Source organism: Naegleria lovaniensis (assembly GCF_003324165.1).
Source record: "Naegleria lovaniensis strain ATCC 30569 chromosome Unknown tig061, whole genome shotgun sequence".
In the NCBI taxonomy this organism is placed as follows: Eukaryota; Heterolobosea; class Eutetramitea; order Acrasida; family Naegleriidae; genus Naegleria; species Naegleria lovaniensis.
Window position 1 is genome coordinate 17,657 of NW_025407883.1, and position 21,350 is coordinate 39,006.

Sequence of the window (21,350 nt, forward strand, 5' to 3'; positions counted from 1 at the left end):
CTATTGTCACAAATGGTGTAAATTTGGTTTTTTGAGAGATCGTTGTGGTTGTCAAAAGGGTTGTCGTTGCAGACATAGACCATGCAGAAAATTCCATTGCCATAAATGGTGTAAATATGGTTACAAGAGAAATCGATGGGGATGTCCAATCTGCTATTGCCATAAAAGACGATGTAAATCTTGGCTAACAATTTGGCATCACCATCATCATTAAGTGTTCAAGCTAAATTGTCCTATTCCAATGAATCGTGGTGGAATGATTTGTAAATATATAAATAGATGTAAATGCTGAAATTGCTATCGGTACTATTATTCTGTTAATAGTTTTTTCATATATAATCCATCTCAAAATGTTTTGAAAACACTTCTGTAAGAACAAATGCCAATATGACTTTGAAAAGGTTGGAAAAACCTTCTCTTGGACATGCTGGCTAAATATCACATCCAACAATTCCAATCAGTCTACGTTCCTGAACTGGGAGTTTAAAAGTTTCTGATTTAGTGAAAAAAAAATGATTCATGGAAGATCACATCGCGTGCCTTCAGCCAATGACGAAACAACACCTTCATTGAAATTAGATGCATGTGATCTGTTGGCTCATCGGGATTTGTGTTGTAAAATTAATCAATTTATTCATGATGAAAAGGACTCGATTCAACATCATCCCTACTCGAAATATCTCCAAAACTCAAATTATTTTCAACACAATTCATTATTCATACAATTACTTCAAAAACAACGAACCACTTCTCAAGATCTTGTAAAACTTGTCTTTGCAAAAGAAGAATTTATTCGACGCTTGAAAGAAAAGGGCAAGAATCGAGAGGAAAGAATGGACTCCATGCAGTTGGCTCGATTTTTAGAACAACATCCATTGCCATGTAATCATGACAAGACATTCATGTTGGAAGCCATCATTGATTGTCATCAATGTTATTTATTTCAATACGCTTCAAGAAAATTACAAAATGATCGAGAATTTGTTTTGAAAATTGTTTCACATTTTGGACCTTCCTTACAATTTGTTTCTGATGCGTTGAGAAATGATCGTGAAATAGCTTTGGCAGCAATTTCTGAAAGACCTTATGCTTTTAAATTTGCATCCCAAGAATGGAAGAATGATCGTGAAATAGTTCGAGCTGCTCTAACTGGGAAAGGTTCTTGTATCATTTCTCTTGTGGAATGTGATGAATCGATTCAACGAGATGAGGAGATTATGCAACTAGCAGTCAAAAGAAATGGAAATTCTTTATCCAGTGCGTTACATTGTATTAAAAGTTCCTTTCCAGTCGTATTTCAAGCAGTTTCACAGAACGGATTGGCACTCCAATATGCATCCTTGGAATTACGAAATGATCGAGAAATTGTATTGCAAGCGGTTTCACAGAATGGCTTTGCATTGGAACATGCTTCACACGAGTTACGAAATGATCGAGAGATTATTATGAAAGCTCTGTCGTGGAATGGAACTCTTTTGGAGTTGGCATCAGAGGAATTACAATCAGATTTTGATATAGTCATGCATGCTGTGAAACAAAATGGTCATGCATTGCAATATGCCAGCGAGTCTTTGAGAAATGATGAACGATTGAAAACGAAGCATCCAAACATGTGGGACAGTCTCTGACATTTGTGTATGACACTCCTTCACTTTGGGATTAATATTGGTTCATGGAATCATGATCTGTAGTTTATCATTTTAATGATTTCACATTTCTCAGCATTTCTATAATTTCACATTTCACAGTCATCCAAATATAGTAGTGTCATGGGACGAGACATTCGATCACTTGGAAAACCATATATATATATTACTGACATATTTTATACCATGGATTGCTTCCTTGTTGTTTACACTTGCCACATAATTTTCCAGCACAATCATTGTCATCATTGCACATTTGCATTCCTCCACAATTACACTGCGACATGTTACAATGATTATTTCTACAATTATTGGAAGGACATTTCAATTTTGGATTATTATACGCATCACAACTCAAAATACCACAAAATCTTTCTGGCAACATTCCTTCAAAATGATTACTTCCAACAGCAAATCCATTCAAATACTCCAATTCAGAATATTCTTTAGGAATTTGTCCATACAAATTATTGAACCCCAAATCCAAAATCATTAAATCTTTCAATACAGAAACACCCGAAGGTAATAATCCTGTTAAATTATTATTCACCAATGCAATGGAAAGAACAGATTCATCCTTGACACATCTCACTCCTCTCCATGAACAATAATTTGTTTCATCTTTGGTATCCAATGTGTTCCAACCCGTGTTATTTCTCCAATAAGGACCTCCAGTCGAAAAGTAAAAGGAACGAAGGAAATTTCGTTGATCGGTCCAACCCGGCTGTTTGGATTCCTTTTTTAAAGGAATGTGATGAATGTGTTTGTTATTGTTGGACAGAATGGAAGGAGTTGTTGCTGCTGTGGAATAGGTGACTGCGGAGATGAGAAGCATCATCCCAACCAACAACAACCATGGTGTTGGATGTGAAATGGAATCATGCACCATGTTATGATTTTTTTTTGATTACAAAGAACTTTGGGAAAGGTTACAAAAGGACTTGGATTTTAATGAAAACTGGTTTCAGTGTGCACCTAGGAGGTTTTCCAAGTTATTGGATTGGAGAACAAGCTTTCCAAGTTATTTGGAGGCAACAGGGTTCAACAAGTTCATCATAAATAGAAATTCCCATTTCGTTGTTACACCTACAACTATTTCATGTACAGAAATTTGAGAGGTTTTTCAATCGTCCTCCAAAATTCCAAGTTACCGCCAAAAAAAAATGATGTCTAAATTCAATCCCAACAGTCATCGGTTAATGATGAATCCTGCCTTTTTTCAATCCTCGAATCAACAACCACCAATTTCATCATCAACGGCACTACGAGATATTCCAGTTGAAATTGTGGAGAGTAAACGACCATCTACAGCTTCCGCGGTAATGAAAGCTTCATCGTATCAACCTCAATCAACAAGTCTGCGGAATCATCAAACTAGAAATTTTGTATCTCAACAACAGCAACATCAAAATGTTCGTAGTAGGATGATGGTACCAGCAGCTCAAAATGCTGTGGATGAAGACGAAGAAAATGCCACGGAGGAAGAAGTGCCCTCATCATTGTATGAAATGACACGATACCTGAATAAGAAACATTCAAATGTTGATGAGTCGGTCAATGAAGAGGAAAATTTTGTAGTACAAAATACGAAATTATTTAAGCCTGTCATTAAACAAAGAATGAACGATTTTGATGAAACTCCTATTCATGTAAAATATAATAATTACCTCCAGGAACAAGAAGACGTGGATCAACAACACTCGTATCAAGACGACGATACACCAACCTCCATTCATGAATCTCCAATTAAGGCAAGGCCTCCACCTCGATCGGGAGCCAAACATCGGAGAACTCTTTCATCAAGAATTTTACCAAACAATAATTTTAATCAAAGACGAGACAATGATTCATCTTCAGATTCTGCATCACCTCCTCATTTGCCATCACAATCAAGACAGTATCGATCGCCGATTGCTGAAGAAGAAACAGAGGAGCAAGAGGCATCTCCAATTGTGTACGATAAAAAACCACAGCGAAAACAAGCCCGGTACCCTAAGAAATTACTTGAAAAAGCAACTTCAGAAATTGTTGAAGATGAAGAAGTTCAGCAAGATGACAGCAGTGAAAACTTTGTTTTTTCAAAGAAACAACACGATTCTGAAAATGAAGAGAATGATTACCAATCGCAAAAACAAACCCTGAGTAGAAACAGATCAGCTCCTTCATCGTCATCTCTCAAAGAAATGAAACGATTGCAAGAGGAAAATGTACGTCTACAAGGCGAGATCAATGAGCTTAAACGAGACAAAAATGAAATGATCAAGATTCACAATGACAAAATTCATGGTCTTACTGATAGACACAATTTGGATTTACAATCTCAGCAACAACGAATGGAAAAAATCATGGACGAAAAAGATTCTAAAATTGAAGAACTTCAACGAGAAAATGAAAGACTCAAGTCTGAGATTGGGCTGGTAGATAAAAGCAAGGATGGTCAAGACACAAACAAATTACTTCAGGAGCTTGAGCAAAAGAGAAAATCCGTTCAACAATTTGAACATGAAAAATTAATGCTTCACGACGAAATTGAGCGGTTAAAACATCTTCTTTCTGAAGCAACAAGACAATCAAAAGAAATGGAAACCAAACTCAGAAATAAGGAAGACAATTTAAATGGTCTCAGTAATAAGGTTGAAACACAAGAACGAGAAATTAAATCCTTGAAAGAAAAGGAAATGAAAGTGATCGAGGAACGGGAAAAAGCATTCGCCATGTTCACAGAAAGCGACCGAAATAATCAACAATTACAAGAAAAATTACGCAATTTGGAGCATCAATCAAAACAAATCCTTCGTGAAAATGAAAGCATCACACAACGACATAATACCTTAGATACAATTCGTATTCAGCTCGAAAAGACAAATGACCAACTTAGAGCTCGTGTGCAAACTTTAGAGGAAGAAATATCTCGAATCTCACACAATCAAAACATGTACAATCAGGAGAGAGAACAATCCATTTTCAATCAACAACAACAACTTCAACAAGAATTAGACATGTCAAGACGAGAAATTGCAAATTTGCGAGAAACAATAACCATCCTTAAAAACGAAAAGGCTCTTCTTGCATCACAACAGCAACAACCGTATGCAAGCTACAACAATTTCAGTAATGCATCTTCTCAACCAATGAATCCCATTCCTCCTTCACGTCCTCATCTCTCCCTAGACACATTCAATACACAGCCCTCATCCTATGACAATTCAAACTACACACCCAGCAATGGGGCTTACAATAGCTCAAACCTAGCGCCTCCTTCTTCGTATAACAGGAAAAACACCAACATTTCATATGCAACAACCTCTAACTTTACCTCTAACAATTTTAACTCCCATGTCAACACTGTTCCTTCCTACCCAACCTCGAAAGACTATTTGCAGCAGGGCGTTCCTGATACCTCGTCACAAGCTCAAACTCCTGCTAACAGCACTCAAAAAGGATATTCATCGAATACTACAAAAACGACATCGAACTATACAACAGGAGCCTCAAACCACAAACCATCTGAGGTAACACCATCTTCAAAATCGTCACAAGACACTCCTTTTACCCTTTCCATGCTTAACAGCAAGCACGAAAGCCCAAAAGAGCGACAAGCTAACCGAAACAAGATTATGGGAACTTCATACACCTTGAAACCGTTTGCTGTGGATGATGCTCCTAAAAATCAGGTTGCTGCAGAAATCGATGACAAGCTCATGCAACTGGCATTGGAAAAAACAAAGCTCGAAGGTGACATGCAAAAATTGCTTTCAATGGGCATTAAAAGTATTGCTTCTAAAAAGCAGAAAATGAGCTTGGAGTCGAGATTAGAGGAGATTGAAAAAGAAACGTCACAATTGAAAATGAGATTAAGAAGTGGTAAATTCTAGCAATAAAGATTTTCAATTAGACAAATTAATTTAGGTAAATTTCATGTAATTTGTACCGAAGAATTCGAAGATAAGCACTAATTATGTGAACGAAATCAAAATAGCACTTTATATAATATATTCTCCAACTTGTCTATTTCCTTTCGAGTACGATCGGTTATGTACCGTCTTTGTGTCATGGAAACGTTTTGTGAAGGAAGTCCATAATTGTGCCGAGTTACCACTTTGCATTTCTCTAAAGGATGAAACAGATGACAGTGTTGTAGTATCCTCAACTTTTTCTGTCTTAAAAGCTTCATCAATATCCTTCTCAGAGTGAATCATGACATCATTGGATGATTGAACTGAGTCCTTTTTAAGTTTCTTCAGCTTGGATTCTTGTCTCTTCTCCCTGAGTTTTGGTAGTATATTTTCAAATTCCTCTCGATGTTTCAACAATCTCTTACCCAACTTGGCAACGTTAATTGTATCCTCAACAGCTCTCTTTTTTTTAAGAAGAGATCGCAAAAGGTCACCCTTGTGTTGTCTCAATCCCTTTCTCTTGGTGAGACTGAGAATTTTCTTTTTCCTCAAGAATTTTGGTTTTTGTTTTTCTGTTTTTTCCTCCGTACTCTTTTCTTCATTCTCTTCTGAAGAAGATGTCTCCACACTTTGAGAGGAGGTGGCACTTGATGATGTGACATCGTCTTGTCTATTTGTGAGTTGGTTCAACACATTGTCCAATTGGTTAAAAAGCTTTGACTCTCCCTTCGAAGCCATTTTAAGAGCCTTCTTATATTCGTTGAGTGAAGGATTGTAGGATTGACCAGAAATTGGGTTATAGAATGCCTTCTTCACCTCTTGTACAATTTCTTGTGGTGGTTCCGATGCTTTTCTTCGTTTTGTGTTGTCTGTTCCTTCCCAAAAGTCTGTTAATGAATCCGAAGCCATTCTCTCACTGTTCAATCTCTTTAGTGCATTGTTCGTTGTGAAAGTAATGGGTTTTTGAAGATGTTTCTTCACTTTCTTTTTTGGAATGGTCTTGGTCTCTGATGATCCAGATGATGATGACTCTCCTTTTGTTTCATCAAATTCCTTCTTCTTTGGTGTAGTTGCTTTCGGAGTGAATGATAATTGAAATTTAGCCTCATCCTCTTTGTTTAATTTACTCAAATCATCACGGAATTCTCTCTTCATCATTTCTCTCTTGAGTTTCAACCGAGCATCATAGGAGAGTGGATTTTCAGTAATTTCTCTCTCCAATCTCAATTCCTCTTCATTGGTAATGGATGAAAAACTCTCTTCGGGTTGTTTGGTAAATCCTGGTTTAGGCTTGAGCGGTTGGGTGAGCTCGGGAAAGTGTTTTTTCAGTTTTCTCAATTTACCAATGGTATCCACAGCCTTGGTGGTATTCTTCTTTTTCCTACGGAGTCTATCTGCTCGGGTCACCATGATGTTATTGAAATATAAAGGTGATGATGAAAAATTGGGCTGATGATGAAGTATGGCACAATTTTTTTTTGATTCAAATAATTTTTGGACTCTTTGTTGAGCCATGGGGAGGAACAACCTTAAAGTATGAGGATTGTTGCGCATGATTGTTTTCAGCTGTTGATCCTTCAATACTGCATGCTGCTTTATACTTATGTTCATCTTAATACTTGTTCCTTTAGGAAGTTTTTGTAAATGAACCACAAAACTGTAACTCGTTCGCATTAGGTGGATTTCCTTTTGGTCCTTCTTTCATAATTTGGAAGCGGATAAGAAACTTGAAAAAATTGTCTTTGCGCCCAAGCCTTGTTATAACCAGGAGCTGAGCACAGCGTTGCAGTCAAGCCAAAATTTTCGGGTTGTATAGTTCTATAAATAAATGAGCGGTGAAGCTTTTGGCTTGTTTTCTTCAGCAATGAAGGAAAAAAAGTCCTCAAAATCGAAATCAAGAGCATCGTCGTTTGCCAACGTGATGTTAGAGATTGAGCCTTTGATCAAGGTTCAACCAGCAGATGATGGTACGCTCAGTGATTTCATAAACGAATTCAAACAAGCCGATGAGTTGCCTCAAGGCCTTTCTAGCAAAACCAAGGCTTTCCATGTCTTTGAGCCAGAATACTACATCAATCGTGTCAAGGGTATTGAATCCGAGATGGTTGATGCTATCCGGCGAAGAATGGTGCCTGATGCCAAGCGAAAAATTACTCAACACGTTAACACATATAATGTGCTATCTTGTGATAAATTGGAGTGGAAGGTTTTAATTGCAAAGCTTGAAAAATCAGCTGCTCCAGAATCAAAGAAAGTATTGTCATATCGTGTTCGTGATAGAGGATTGGAAGCTGGTAGTACAAGAAAGGGAAAGAAGTATGAGGTTTCCTGGCAAAACAATTCACCTAATACCTTTCTGCCTGTACTCGATAATGATAGGTATTGGTGGGGCTACGCTTGGGAGCACATGTCTTTGAAATGGCGAGCAATGGTAAATAATTTAACTCTTGTTTACCTCCCCGAAAAACACAAAATAAGAATACAATTTTCGTACACCATATGGCATTACAGATTTGTAGAAATAATAAATAAAGATCGCTGGATGAAGCGTTTGTAAATTAAATTGTTCATTATTGTTTTGAAATATAAAAATTGAATAACAAAAATAATGCCCAAAGAGAAATCAACCCCTTCAAAAGCAAAACAACATCCAGCGTGCACAAGATGTGCTCATGATAAAAAACGGTGTTCAAAAGATGAGCCTAAATGCTCACGTTGCATGCACATGAAATCGGAGTGTGTTTATCCTGAGCAAAAGACACCAAAAAGAAGTCAAAAGAAAAACTCAAATTCATCAATTCCCATATCTCTTCCAGTCATTTATGGCCCGGAGTCAGCACCAATGTCTCAAGACATAGACGAATATATGGACATTTTAGATGATGTTTTTGGCGATGATGATCAATCTGAGCCAACAACATTGATCTCTCCTCCATTTCCAACTCTCCCTAATCCCTTAGACAATGCATCTGGTGCCTCACAATCTGAGCCAACAACATTGATCTCTCCTCCGACACTGCCTCCATTTCCAACTCTCCCTAATCCCTTAGACAATGCATCTGGTGCCTCACAATCTGAGCCAACAACATTGATCTCTCCTCCGGCACTGCCTCCATTTCCAACTCTCCCTAATCCCTTAGACAATGCATCTGGTGCCTCAGAACAAGAATTTTCTCCCATTCCTGTGTTTTCAAAAATAACAGCTTGCTTGAACTGTAGAACAGCAAAGAAGAAATGTGAAAGAGAAGGAGATAAGTGTGAGAGATGCAAGGAAAATAATTTGGAATGTAGATTGTTCGAAAATCCGCTTGTTGCGGGAATGAAGGCCGTAAAAGCAGATACTCGTCTCACAAGTGATGAAAAATTTTCTGACCACTATAACAACACAATAGAAAAAAGGGGTTCTGTATATTATCCTCAGGATATGAAGGTGTTGCATGAATCTTTCTGGACCAACAACAATATTCGTGAAATTGAGTTAGATGCTTGTTTCAAAGTATACATTCCATTATTTTTACAGCAATTTATGGAAATGTCGTTGGATGATTTGATAATGAAGTATATGCAATTCAATAAGAACGGAAAAATGCTGTTACAAAGAATATTAGAAGCAGTCCCTCACAGTCAAATAAGTAGTGCTAGGCTTCATGAAAATTGTAGAGAACCAATCAAATACTCTGTGAATGACACCCTAGATGGGGTTTTAAGTAGTGGAATGAGCTTCCGGGATTATGGTAATTTTCAAAAGAAGGTAGATGAGAAGTTGAAGGTGTTGGTTTCCAAAAGCTCCCTTGAGAAGCGTTCATCTGCTCTCAACAAGATCCTCGAAAAAGAACAATTGGGCTGGGGTCTAAAATTTGATAAAACAGAGGTGAGGATTGGTCATGAAACAGTCGAAATTCATTATGGTACTTTAACACAACCGAAAGTATTCATTCAAAAATATGTAGAGTATTTGGTGAACAACAATTTAATTGAAAATTCAGTAACAATCGATTGGGTAGGAGACGGAAGACCTATTAAAGGTGCTAATACTCATATTTTATTTAGGTTAATTAGTGCAAACGCCAACAACCAAGACTACATGAATAATGAAACAGTATTTATTGCTGATATGTCAGAAAAATATATTTTAAAAGTACCAAAACAAGACAAAATGTGGAGATTTATGCAAGAACTGTATGCTATAAATCACGTAATTGTCGACAACAGGAGAATAGATTTAAGACATATCTTAAATCCTGATATGGGATTTATACATAAGTTTGTCACATTTACTGATGAAGCAGTGCAAGAAATTCGAGAAATTTTTTCTCTTACTCAGTTGAACGTTCTCTTGCACTCTTGCCAAGAAAATGATATCGTTACTATCCAACAGGTATCGACATTTAATACGAACCCATGTCCTGAGATTATTGGACAGCATTACAAGTTTCCTGTCAGCGAGTATATTCCAAACAATGCAAACGAATTGTTTGAGGTATTCCAGGTTCAGGATGACACAAAAAAAAAAGACATTATTTCAAAATTAAGAAAGAGTAATAGCGAATCAAAAGGTCTCATTAGATGCGGATGCTGCTACGTAAACGGATTCACAATGAAAGCATCCAAAAAGTACCCAGAGCTTTCATGTTTCCACTGGATTAGAAGGGACCGACATTTCGAAAATCCAATAGGTTTTTTTGTTGACGATTGGTGTATCTGTAGTGCCCACGCACTGGTGCAATCTTGTCAAATAATGGTTGAGCGATCTCTTGGACAAAATCAGGAGCTGAGATTGTGGTTTTCTACGCTATTTTCATCAACATCTCCTATTAAGGCATTGACAAACATTTCTGGTGTCCTTTCTAATTTGGAAACAATCTCAGATATGGAATTAGCAAAACAGTTAACACAGAAAATTAAGTCATTAGATGAATGGTCTCCATTTGAATGTAAATTCAATGAAGATGAAAACTGTGAGGAGGAATTAGATGCAGACGACGAGAAATATGAAAATTTTTCTTTCAAACGATTTTTATATCGTCAAGCTGCCCAGATTGCGTATTCTGCCCCTATTTGGGTGCCAGAGTTTCTTAAGAAATACAAAGAGCTTTTTGAACCTGTGCACAACGAAGGAACGTTGAAGCAACTGGAAAATGAAGAAATGGAAGAAGACGAGCCAAGCGACAAAGAAGTTTCTGCTTTTGAATTGGAAGACCTATGGGACAAGTTCATTAGGAGATTACTTGTTGTACATGGGCCCAAAGAATACTGGGACAGAGTATTTGAAAGTAACGAGAAAGAAAAGGTTCTATCCACCTTATACTCATTCACCAAAGCTTTTAATAATTTATTTCCTTCAGGACCAGGGTGCGATTATCACCACATTGAGAATCACAGCTGGGATTTTTATGAAAGATTACGAGTTTCTTTAGAGATGATAAAGCAAGTGGGAAGCGAAATTCAAAACAAGATCGATCGGAAAGAAATAAGCAAGCGTTCATGCAACGAAACCTTGTCCTCCAATGTTGAGATATTATTTAGATCAAAAGCAAAACGATTTTTGTTCAAGACCAAACAATTATCCACACATACATTTCGGGATGATTAAAAAATGTTTTAATATTATTGTATCATAGACTGTGATAGAGAGAATGAAGCAAACGGAGTTGTGTAACAAATTGAGTACTGGTAGCAGCTTTATCTTGAGAGGCTATTCACACCTGTACTACCAAAATTCATATGATTCTTGATCCAATAACCAACAAAAACATGGCATATTGGACCAAGATGATGATTGTGTTAATCTTGTTGGAGAAAGTTTTGTGAATTTGGTGTCCCTCTGTGGTAATAATTGTGGTCTGCCACACAAAGTGTTATTTATTACTGGTGTGGAAGGAGTGGTGGAATGATGAGGATGGCTAATAATGTTGTTGACAAATGAATTCCATCTGTTAATAGTGGTAGCAAACATTCATCGTCATCACCATCATATCCTTCTTCGAGAATTGCTCAATACACTTTTCAGGTCAACAACAGCCATATCAATCTACACAAAATCAACAACACTATCACAACAATATCAATAACAACAATTACCATCATAACGGTAGCCATATCAACAACATTTTGGACTGCTTCAGGAGGAAATTATGGAGGCCTCCAATCATCATATCATTCACATATTCTTATCTTCTCAACACCAGACTAGTAAGACAGCACCACCATCATCTTCCAAAACTATTGCTATAACAATAACAGAAATTATTATCCTTCACATGTGTAGCAAAATTATTTACTGCTCCGGTCATTCCATGGATTGTCATTGAATCAGCATTCTGGGTGCCTTCGCACAGGAGTTTTCATTACGGGAGAAGGCAGCGTCATTCATTGTTCAACTACAATATTATTCTCTCATTCTTTATAATATAACTATTAAAGCATTTCCTTCATTTTGTTACATCACACTCAAAGTATAAGTTATTTTCTTTATCAATTATGAGATATGAAAAAGTTTGGTCTGGCTCAGGATCGAACCCTGTGCATTAAAATTGTAAAAAAAAATCGGAAAGCTGTTCAAAATTCCAAGCTACATTTTCTTAGAAAAATTTACCCAAAATATTTTTTAAATTTAGCGTTAGAGCGGATCGGGAATTATGTCGGAGCAACGCAGTGTGAATCAAGGCTATTCAACCTGTTGATCATTTTGCAGCAGTAACACGATTCGTTCCCAATATTTTTTCATTACCTGATTTGGATTGCATACTACTCTCTTTTCCTATTGATTGATTTTTCAGTAATTTATATACATACACATGCAATTGATCAATTATACTCTTTACCATATTATTTGAAAACACATTCCGGTCATTGTAATTACTAATTGAATATCTATCCACACATCTTATCAAAAGAAATGCCCACTTCACCTGCAACCACTTCCCGAGCAGCAATCATTCATGGTAATAATATTACAGCTGCTCACACAACAACAACCACTTCAACTGTTCGTCATGATGAACCCATTCCTATTGATAACACTCTCCCTCGACAAAATCAGAGACACATCTTTATGGCCTCCCTTCTCGTTACCTTGTGCTCCTTAACGTGTTTAATTGCCTTTGTGGTCGTCTATGTGGTCTATGTCGTGATGAGTTTTCAACACATGTCCGAACAAACGAATGGCATGCATTGGGAAGGTTTTTATTCATGGCCACTCTATGTTGTGATTGTGTCCGTAGTGTTGTTTATTGTGTCTTTGATTTTACTCATCAAGAGGTATCAATTAATGGTACGACGCCGAATGGAACAACATCAACAAGCTGAGGCACATAGAATGGAAATGGAGAGAACATTGACGACGATTAGTGTACCAACCACCATTTCAGGAAGTGGAACTTTGGTAGAAATGAAAATACCTCCTTCACATGGGAATCATGCTACTTCGACAGAGACGAGGCAAGACGAGCAGCAGCAACAACCATCGTATGTTATGAGAGAACCTGGAGTGGTCATGCCATCATCTACAAGTGTCACACAACCCATTCCATTGGGAGTGAATCAGGAATCGCAGGCAGTACAATATACTTTTAACAATAATTTACCACCATCGATTGTGTAAATGGATGATGGGACGGACATATACTAACGAAGCAACAGGTTAAGGAGATTGAAATACTCAAACTTAAATGCATTGCGATTTTTGTTTCTCAGGTTGTTGGCAAAACGCTGAAAACAGTAATTGAAAATAATCATTGTTTTGTGAATCCTTACTGACATTGCGAAATTCACAACCAACATAATTCTATTAATGCGAGTGAAGGTATGGCACGTACCAATTCAAATGTTGCTTCTCGAGATGGCATCTCGCACAGAAGGTCAAATGTGTAACATAATGGCAACAAATTATTGATTGTTTAACAACCTAGGCGCAATGCAAAGAAGAAATCCCAAAAAACACCGAATGTGCAACGTTTCACTTTTATGTGAAAATTACAATTTAAATAATAACAATAATTTATAATAACAATTAATGTGCAAAATGAACTCATCATTGACAAGAACCAGAAATATCATAATTAATTACCACCAAACTCACGAGCCAATTTGTGTTGAGAGGAGGCAAAATCGAACAAAGTCTTGGTCATTGGCAATGGACGTCTCAAACTCTTGAATGTTTCGTTCAAGTTGGCACAAGAGGTATCAATTTGAGTTTGGAAATTACCCTCCGCCTTAACCAACATCTTGACAATGTTATCAGCAAAGGAATCACCTCCGTCGACAGTCTCTGCGTGCTCCTTTGAAGTGTTCAATTGAACGTTACCATTCTCATAGTAGTGACAATTGACTTTCATGGAACCAGAAACTTTGACCTTGTCATCGGCAAAACTCACACGATACACACTTCTCCATCTACCACTCCAAAAGTTCTTATCATTGAATTTGCTGGCAGTAATGCAAATAATTAATTCACCCTTTTGGTCATCTCTTTGTGATGGGAAAACACTCGAGATACCAGAAAGGTAATGGTCATCCACATACTTTTGAATGGCCTTGACAAGTTTGTCCTTCTTTTGTTTCAACGAGTTGTTGAGAATGTCAGAAGAAGCAGGAGAAACACCAGTAACTTGTCCTTTGACGTGATCTACGGTGAGGACCTGATCAGAGACTGGATCAAGATAAGTCTGTGGTGTAACTTCATTGTACTTGGACAAAATCACCTTGTAGGTCTGATTAGGGACTTCAACAGGAATCAATTGTTCAACATTGTAAGTACGGAAGATATCAAAGGCTCCAGTGTTTAAAAGTTGATCATTGGCTACCAATTCTCTGATATCGTACAAGACGTCTTCAAATTGTCCAGGAGGAGAGCTCAAAAGGAAATGACGAACAATACGAAGAGTTTCATCAGGCGATAATTGAGACATTTTTTAAATGGATGATGATGATTTGATGATGATGATGATGATTTGCAAGAATTGTACAAAATTGGTAGAGGGTGGTAATATAATAATAATATGGGTACAAGAAGAAGAGCCTTGAGATCAAAAATATTGGTTATTGATGATGATATCAAGAAGAAGAAGAAGAAAAAGGCCCAGACTGATGATGTGAAAAATTTTTTGTTGATTTTAAGCGACCACCAATTTCAAGTGTCAAACGAAATAAAAGAAGACTTGTCACTTGGCTTATTGAGGGTGTTTTCTTGATAATAGGCATCACTTTTTTGAAACGTGGTCTTTCTCTACTGCTGTATGGAATGGTTGTTGCCCAAAGATTTATGTGTTTTCGTCATTCACTCCCATTGCCATTCCATTTTACAATGTGGTATGGAAGCTTCCTCAAATTGGTCTCCCACAATTAAAAATCTTCCTTTCAATCCTTCTTCCTCGAAAATGCATTTTTGATAGAACGGGACAGCTGAAAGTTGTGCGTGCAAATAGATTTTTGGTTTGTCTTGTTGTTTCACACCCAAATCCAACAATACAAATCTCAATAATTTCCGACCCATACCAAAACCACGTAAATTCTTCAATACTGCAAAACGTTCAATTTTCCATGAATTTTCTCCAGTCTTCCGAGCTCTACAAGTTCCTCCAACCTTTGTTTGTATTGATGTGGAGGAGGAACTTTCTGATGGAGCTTCGGTTTGGTGGACCAATTCAGCAAGATAATATCTCATGAAATTTGTTTGAATATCATCTTGATAAGATGATGAATTCAATTGTTCGGAAAACTTGGTATCATTGGCATCAAATTCCAAAGATGAATCAATTTGTTGCTCCTCTACAAAGACTTCTCTCCGAACCGTCATGACTTGTTGGAAAGCCTCCGTTGTTGTTACGAGTGAAACTCTCACACTATCTGCAGACATTTTTTGATCATCTTGTTCAAAATGCAAAGAATTATTATGCAATAGAAACAATCAAGAAGAAGAAAAACAGAGTCACCAACTTGACAATTTGGTCTGAAATGGCCACCAAACAATTATACTCTTATTTCATTGATAGAATTTTCACATTCTTAACATCCAAAGGTAAATGTATGACTGGTTGGGATGAAGTGATTATGGACTCTACCAACACGGCCAAGGTCATTATTAATAAATTAGTAGCTCTTCGTTATGTTAAGGAACAATTGTTTGGTCGGAACCATTCTCAAAAAGCCCTCCGCAAACCAAATCTGTTTAGTAGTGGTTTTAGTCGCTGCGGTAAACGTTGAAACAAAGAAAATGTTCGAATACCTTACTTCTGCAAAGCTCAGAAATGTAAGGGAATTGATATCTCCTTGATCACTACCTCATACAATCATAGTACACACCAAATACCACAGAACAAGGTCTACCGTGCCACGGATTGAATAGGTGAAGGAACATTACGCAGAAATCAAAACATGGGCAGTCCATGCGTACTGGATCAAACTTCAAAACAACTAAGCGTAGTAACTTTGGAAGTAAACAAACCGACACAAAGAAAATAGCAGTCCATATACTCTGAGATGTACAACGAAACGTTGTTGAGGACGAAGAGGAAGAACAAGGTAATACTAAATAACTTTTGGGATGTTCATAATAAAAATTTGGGATTGAGATAGAAAACTTTTGAAACAACACCGTTTCGTTTGGGGCATCCCAATTCCCATGTCCTCATTCAATTTCATTAAGGAGAACCGATCTCAAAAATCCGTTCCAGAATAACCAATAATTGAGCACAGTATCTCCCTCATGTAATCACACAACATTCTGTTGGTATGATGATGTAGAAGGATGTTTTTTCATCCATTTGTTAATATCTGCTTGCCCACAATGTTGTAGAATTTGATAAAGAATTTTAGTGCCATATTTCTCGCTGCATTGCTTCATATCGCTCAACACGAACTCGACCCACTCAACTTTGCTCCTACCACATTTTAATCGTTCAATATTGAAAGTAGTTACATCAATAGTTGGTGAAACACCACAATTTTCCATACATTCTATTATGGAATCAGAGTCGAACATTTCTATAACTCTCTTTTCGGAGCACAAACGATTCATCACTCTCTCCAACACAGCAGGCTGAATGTAATACGGATCATCATCCAAAGAAATATGAGAAGTGTTGTTGGTTTCTGTGGATATGGGTTTTGTTTCTTCGCAGTTCGTTGTGTTGCGCGTAAATGGCTTGTGGTCTTTGTTGATAAAATTGCTGGTGAGCAAGACGGGCATTTTTTTCTAACCTCTTAAGATCAGATCACAGATTTAAAACTCCTAAAGCCCACAAAAAAGAACGAGAAATTGCAATATGGACCGATGGATCAAGATCCAAAGATGGAACTGGAATAGGAATCCTTATTCAATCAAGTAATGCAACAACATGCCATAAACACAAATTGGATCCTAGGTATACCCACAACATGGCAGAATTAAGTGCAGTGGTCACTTCGTTGAAGTTGATCCCTTCATCTAGCTCAGTGACGATTAAGACGGACAGTGAAATTGCTCAAAAGATTTTCACAAACAACAACTATCGAGGACAATTCATTCAACTCAAAAGAGAATATGAGGCAACAATACAAGACAAAAAACTTAAAGTTACCATTGAATGGGTAAAAGGACATGATAAATGTCAGGAAAACAACTTCGTTGACAAACTGGCAAAAAACTCAAGTACCAAAGGCAAATTTCTGGATCCAAAGAACCTATTCACACAAGAACAACTTCTCATCATTAAGGACTCATTATGGATCCCCAACCCTTGTAGAATAATTAGAAATAATTGGCTATCACAGGTATCGGAAAATAGTCAAGTGACAAACATAGTGAGCGATACTACTTTTCGTTATATTGAAGGAATCAACACCACATCACAAATACTCGATATGGAGAAACCTTAATTTCTGCCATGTTCGGAGCTTCAAACAACATATATGCCCAGAATGCAATGTTCCTCTATCTCTTGAACACTTAATTCTCCAGTGTCCACTTCTCCAGTTTCAGCGAAAATGGGCAATTGATAACATCAAAAAGCATACCAATCGAGATCCAATTTTAGTGTCAACAGAATCAGATCACCTCAACAACTACAAGTTTTACCTCAATTACAAAGGAAGTCTTCAACACAACACTACCATGGACTCCATTAGCCTCTTCCACAGAGAATGGTTTAATATCCAGAGTACACTATCGTTACTAGCTGGACATGCACATACTCATTACTGGAAGATTGTACAATAATCTCACTTACTCCGTGCCACTGGCGCAAAGTCTAATAAATATCAAATTTTTTTCTAACGTTGTTGGATGATCTGAGATATTCAATCGATCTCGGTGCTTAACTTCTTATTTATGCTTTTTTGATATACAAGTATTCAGAAACATTTTATCTAAACTATTGAAGCAGCTGCTGGCTTCAAAGTTGAGCAATAGAATTTATTTATCCAGGAATTTTGAATCTGATAACAGAAGGTAATGCAAAAGTTAAGAAATAGTTTTGGGAAACAATTTACCAGAATTCTTACCATTCTCTACTTCCTTCATTGCATGATGTGGTTGTCAATGAGCATTCATCTATAACTTTTCGTATCGCTTCCAAAATATTCAACTCCTCTTCTTCAACTCAATCCCTAAATATGGATTTTCTTAATCCCATGATGGAGAGAGCATGATACCTACTGTAAATTTTTCAAAAAACATTCAAGCCGTTTTTCCAAGCGCCAAAAAATGAAGCCTCCAATAACTGCTGTTGAAATTCCCTCAATCAATCATTTAATGTCGGAAACGAGGATGACCCCAACATCAGTGAATCATAATAACACAACAACACCGGGATCGTCCTCTTCCGATGCAATAAGCACTACAACAGGTCGGAGTGATAGTTTTGGACAAGGACAACTGCATCAACAAGAGAGGCGTTCGGAGGTCTCTGTAGGAGAGGAGGACTCTATTAGAAGCAATCATAATCCGAAAGGAGGCCTTTCACGAAATTTAACCACGCAGGGAGGTGAGAGAGATGTTGATTCCATGCGAGCTCTTCAAAATAGACGAAAAAGTACTGGGACTAATGATTTGTCAACCTTGAAACAACATGGAAATAGTAGATCTAGCTATGAAAATGACACCTCCAATGAGGTTAACAGGTACATGGGAAAGAGGGATATGAGAAGGTCAAATATTCCTCTGCCAATTAATTTTAAAGAAGTTGATAGAAAATGGAAGTGTGTCGAGGACAAACATTCTACAATTTCGAAAGTATATGAAGTAGAGGGAGTTTCTACGACGCTTCATGCACTGCAGCAACAACTTGATTGGGGTGATGCCGAAAAAACCAATGCTCCAATACCCTTAAAAACAAGACATAGGTATGTGATGCCATAATTGAAAAAGGAAAAAACACACATTTACAACAACCATTAATCGTATTTCAATACTCACCATTCAGATTTTGGAAAGATCTTAGTCACTTGGACGATTGTAATACTCGATTTGTGCTGATCGAAAAGAATTCAGTTCGCGCAGAAAAACACAAGAAAGATTTACGAAAGGAGGAAGAGCAACAGATAGCAGTTGGATATCGTTTCAGAATGTTTGGAAAAGCCAAAGTTCCTTCACGTATTCCATCAACGAATATGGAGAGTGTTAGCTCAGAATCAAACCCTCCAAACAATTTACTTCAGGTTTCACGTAATGGAATGCTGAAAAGAAAACCATCAGAGCGAGTGTTCAAGCCTATTGAAGAGGCACCAAAAACTGAAGCTATAGTGGACATGCCATTCGATATATGTTTAAGTGATTATTTAAAATTTGTACGAGAAAAACAGCCTTCAGATGCTTCACCTCAAACAGAGAGATCCAATGCTCCCTCACCAAGATTATCTTCCACTTCAAACACGAACAATATTTTCCTTAATGACATTACACCCAGGGGAGGTTCTCTTCTAACAAAACGAAAAACAGAAAACAAGTCAAAGGAGATGAAAGAGGAATATACGAAAAATCCCAACTTGTTCGAAATGTTGCTGAAGCTTGACAAAAAATCAAGAGATCAAATCGATAGAGACTTTTTACGAAAGCAAAAAGAATTGCCCATGAAGAAACAAAGATCCTCTTCCATTATTTCTGATAACATCATTTGCAATATTCCTTCAGTGTTTCAAAGCTTGTCAACATTTGGAAAGCTAATACCGAAAGACGCTTCCCTTAATGAATCATTTCAAGTCTCAACTCCAGATGAAGAAGTGGTGAAAAGGAAACGATTATCGATTCGGAACATGTCCAAGAAATCAATTTTGCCAACGAGGGGTATTGACCCCTCGAATCCCTTATTTTATATTTTCAGAGTAAGTATTGATCATTACTGCTGATAAAATTGACATTTTCCAAGTTGAGATTGTTGAACTATTCCAATTCTGAGTTCAAGCTTCTCAAAACAAAATTCAATATTACCATCTCTCAATTACGATCTCACCATTTTATTGATATTGATACCTTTAACACTAATTTATTTGTTACCTTGTACAATCAATCTGTAGGTATTTTTTTTCAATTATTTTTTTGAATATTGAAATTCTTTAAGGTGAATGAAAACGGATATATCATTCCAGAATACGATGATGAGGAATATATTTTTTCATGTTCTGAAAGTTTACCATGGTTAAACGAAAGTACTGTAAACAGCTTGTTGGATCAGCATTTAAGGCTTACCATTCAGCGATGCCAAGATAACAATCCTTTGTTTGATTGCGTTATTTCATTTTCAGTTAAGGAGAGGCTTTTCGTTGTGTCACATCACCTTGATAACGCACCTCTCCCCAGACACAATTCTGAAAAGGAACATACTTCAAGGAAAGTCAAATATGAATTTTTAAGGAAAGACAAGCACCAAAGAGCACTGAATCCAGATTCACATACTGTCATGAACAAAAAAACTTCAGACCGCAAGTTTATATTTGTCACATTTGGTGAAAAGGAACATCCATCCACCAATCGATTTGATTTAAACTTCCCACCAACGTTGAATTTGGTTGTGAATGGCATGGGTCCTTTGAAACATCGATCAGAACTGAGTATGGACAGTTCGGACATTTTTGCTCATAGAAAGCAGCAGCATGCAATGAATAATTCCACTGTGGAGATTGATGAAGAAGACACAGAATTACGGAACTTGGATGGATGGGATCCAACGACAGATAACGAGCATGAGGTCCATGTCGAATTCGAAGAAGGTCATACTTCTCATTCACCAGAAAACGAGGAAGCGGAACAGGTGAGAAACGAAACCACACTCGAAAGCATGAATGCCACAGCGATGAACGACGAATCTTCATCGAAAATGTCGCATATCAACAACTCTAAGCCACTCAAACGATATTTTGACTTCTCACAACATCGCACACAAGAGGCGAGCGCTAATACTACTTCGTTATTGGTACAGCCTCAACATCCCTTAATTCCAGTTATTACCCAACCAATTACTTTCTATTCTCAAGACACAAATCAAACCATTCTCGTTACCTCAACCAAAGAAAAGAATGCCAATATAACCAAAATTCAAAAGAGAATGCCACACACTTCGAAAGCGGTTATTGATTGCCATGAACCAAAACCACTAGCAGAACTTTACCATTCCTCGTTGGACAATTCCCAGAAACTACTCTCTGAACACAAACACATATTTGTTCAACAGCAAAAGAGTGGAGCGTTAGGTATGATAGATATGAACATGTTTGAGGAAATTAGAAAAGATGCGCCTTCCACAGATGCAATAATGATAGGAGACAGGAAGCTTTCCGTTGCCTTAGAACAATAAAATCTCAACAAGCTTCACAACAATGATAATTTACTGAAGTC

General features: G+C 37.2%; 11 protein-coding genes across 11 annotated transcripts; 6 read left to right on the plus strand and 5 right to left on the minus strand.

Moving 5' to 3' along the window:
- Window positions 1–512: 512 nt before the first annotated feature.
- C9374_012878 (uncharacterized protein) lies at window positions 513–1,628 on the plus strand (the record flags this gene model as incomplete). Its single annotated transcript, XM_044688693.1, has 1 exon — window positions 513–1,628. The coding sequence occupies one exon, from the start codon at window positions 513–515 to the stop codon at window positions 1,626–1,628; it is 1,116 nt and encodes a 371-aa protein (XP_044542206.1).
- A 184-nt stretch (window positions 1,629–1,812) lies between these two features.
- Window positions 1,813–2,535, minus strand: C9374_012879 (uncharacterized protein; the record flags this gene model as incomplete). Its single annotated transcript, XM_044688694.1, has 1 exon — window positions 1,813–2,535. The coding sequence occupies one exon, from the start codon at window positions 2,533–2,535 to the stop codon at window positions 1,813–1,815; it is 723 nt and encodes a 240-aa protein (XP_044542207.1).
- A 274-nt stretch (window positions 2,536–2,809) lies between these two features.
- Window positions 2,810–5,521, plus strand: C9374_012880 (uncharacterized protein; the record flags this gene model as incomplete). The annotated part of the gene is made up of 1 exon (XM_044688695.1): window positions 2,810–5,521. One exon carries the CDS (start codon window positions 2,810–2,812, stop codon window positions 5,519–5,521), a length of 2,712 nt encoding a protein of 903 aa, XP_044542208.1.
- Window positions 5,522–5,629: 108 nt separating this feature from the next.
- On the minus strand, window positions 5,630–6,952 carry C9374_012881 (uncharacterized protein; the record flags this gene model as incomplete). The annotated part of the gene is made up of 1 exon (XM_044688696.1): window positions 5,630–6,952. One exon carries the CDS (start codon window positions 6,950–6,952, stop codon window positions 5,630–5,632), a length of 1,323 nt encoding a protein of 440 aa, XP_044542209.1.
- Window positions 6,953–7,370: 418 nt separating this feature from the next.
- Window positions 7,371–11,135, plus strand: C9374_012882 (uncharacterized protein; the record flags this gene model as incomplete). The annotated part of the gene is made up of 2 exons (XM_044688697.1): window positions 7,371–7,921; window positions 8,207–11,135. 2 exons carry the CDS (start codon window positions 7,371–7,373, stop codon window positions 11,133–11,135), a joined length of 3,480 nt encoding a protein of 1,159 aa, XP_044542210.1.
- Window positions 11,136–12,440: 1,305 nt separating this feature from the next.
- On the plus strand, window positions 12,441–13,145 carry C9374_012883 (uncharacterized protein; the record flags this gene model as incomplete). Its single annotated transcript, XM_044688698.1, has 1 exon — window positions 12,441–13,145. The coding sequence occupies one exon, from the start codon at window positions 12,441–12,443 to the stop codon at window positions 13,143–13,145; it is 705 nt and encodes a 234-aa protein (XP_044542211.1).
- A 457-nt stretch (window positions 13,146–13,602) lies between these two features.
- C9374_012884 (uncharacterized protein) lies at window positions 13,603–14,451 on the minus strand (the record flags this gene model as incomplete). The annotated part of the gene is made up of 1 exon (XM_044688699.1): window positions 13,603–14,451. One exon carries the CDS (start codon window positions 14,449–14,451, stop codon window positions 13,603–13,605), a length of 849 nt encoding a protein of 282 aa, XP_044542212.1.
- A 368-nt stretch (window positions 14,452–14,819) lies between these two features.
- On the minus strand, window positions 14,820–15,398 carry C9374_012885 (uncharacterized protein; the record flags this gene model as incomplete). Its single annotated transcript, XM_044688700.1, has 1 exon — window positions 14,820–15,398. The coding sequence occupies one exon, from the start codon at window positions 15,396–15,398 to the stop codon at window positions 14,820–14,822; it is 579 nt and encodes a 192-aa protein (XP_044542213.1).
- An 855-nt stretch (window positions 15,399–16,253) lies between these two features.
- Window positions 16,254–16,730, minus strand: C9374_012886 (uncharacterized protein; the record flags this gene model as incomplete). Its single annotated transcript, XM_044688701.1, has 1 exon — window positions 16,254–16,730. The coding sequence occupies one exon, from the start codon at window positions 16,728–16,730 to the stop codon at window positions 16,254–16,256; it is 477 nt and encodes a 158-aa protein (XP_044542214.1).
- Window positions 16,731–16,918: 188 nt separating this feature from the next.
- On the plus strand, window positions 16,919–17,398 carry C9374_012887 (uncharacterized protein; the record flags this gene model as incomplete). Its single annotated transcript, XM_044688702.1, has 1 exon — window positions 16,919–17,398. One exon carries the CDS (start codon window positions 16,919–16,921, stop codon window positions 17,396–17,398), a length of 480 nt encoding a protein of 159 aa, XP_044542215.1.
- Window positions 17,399–18,224: 826 nt separating this feature from the next.
- On the plus strand, window positions 18,225–21,309 carry C9374_012888 (uncharacterized protein; the record flags this gene model as incomplete). The annotated part of the gene is made up of 4 exons (XM_044688704.1): window positions 18,225–18,862; window positions 18,943–19,840; window positions 19,885–20,028; window positions 20,077–21,309. 4 exons carry the CDS (start codon window positions 18,225–18,227, stop codon window positions 21,307–21,309), a joined length of 2,913 nt encoding a protein of 970 aa, XP_044542216.1.
- Window positions 21,310–21,350: the final 41 nt, after the last annotated feature.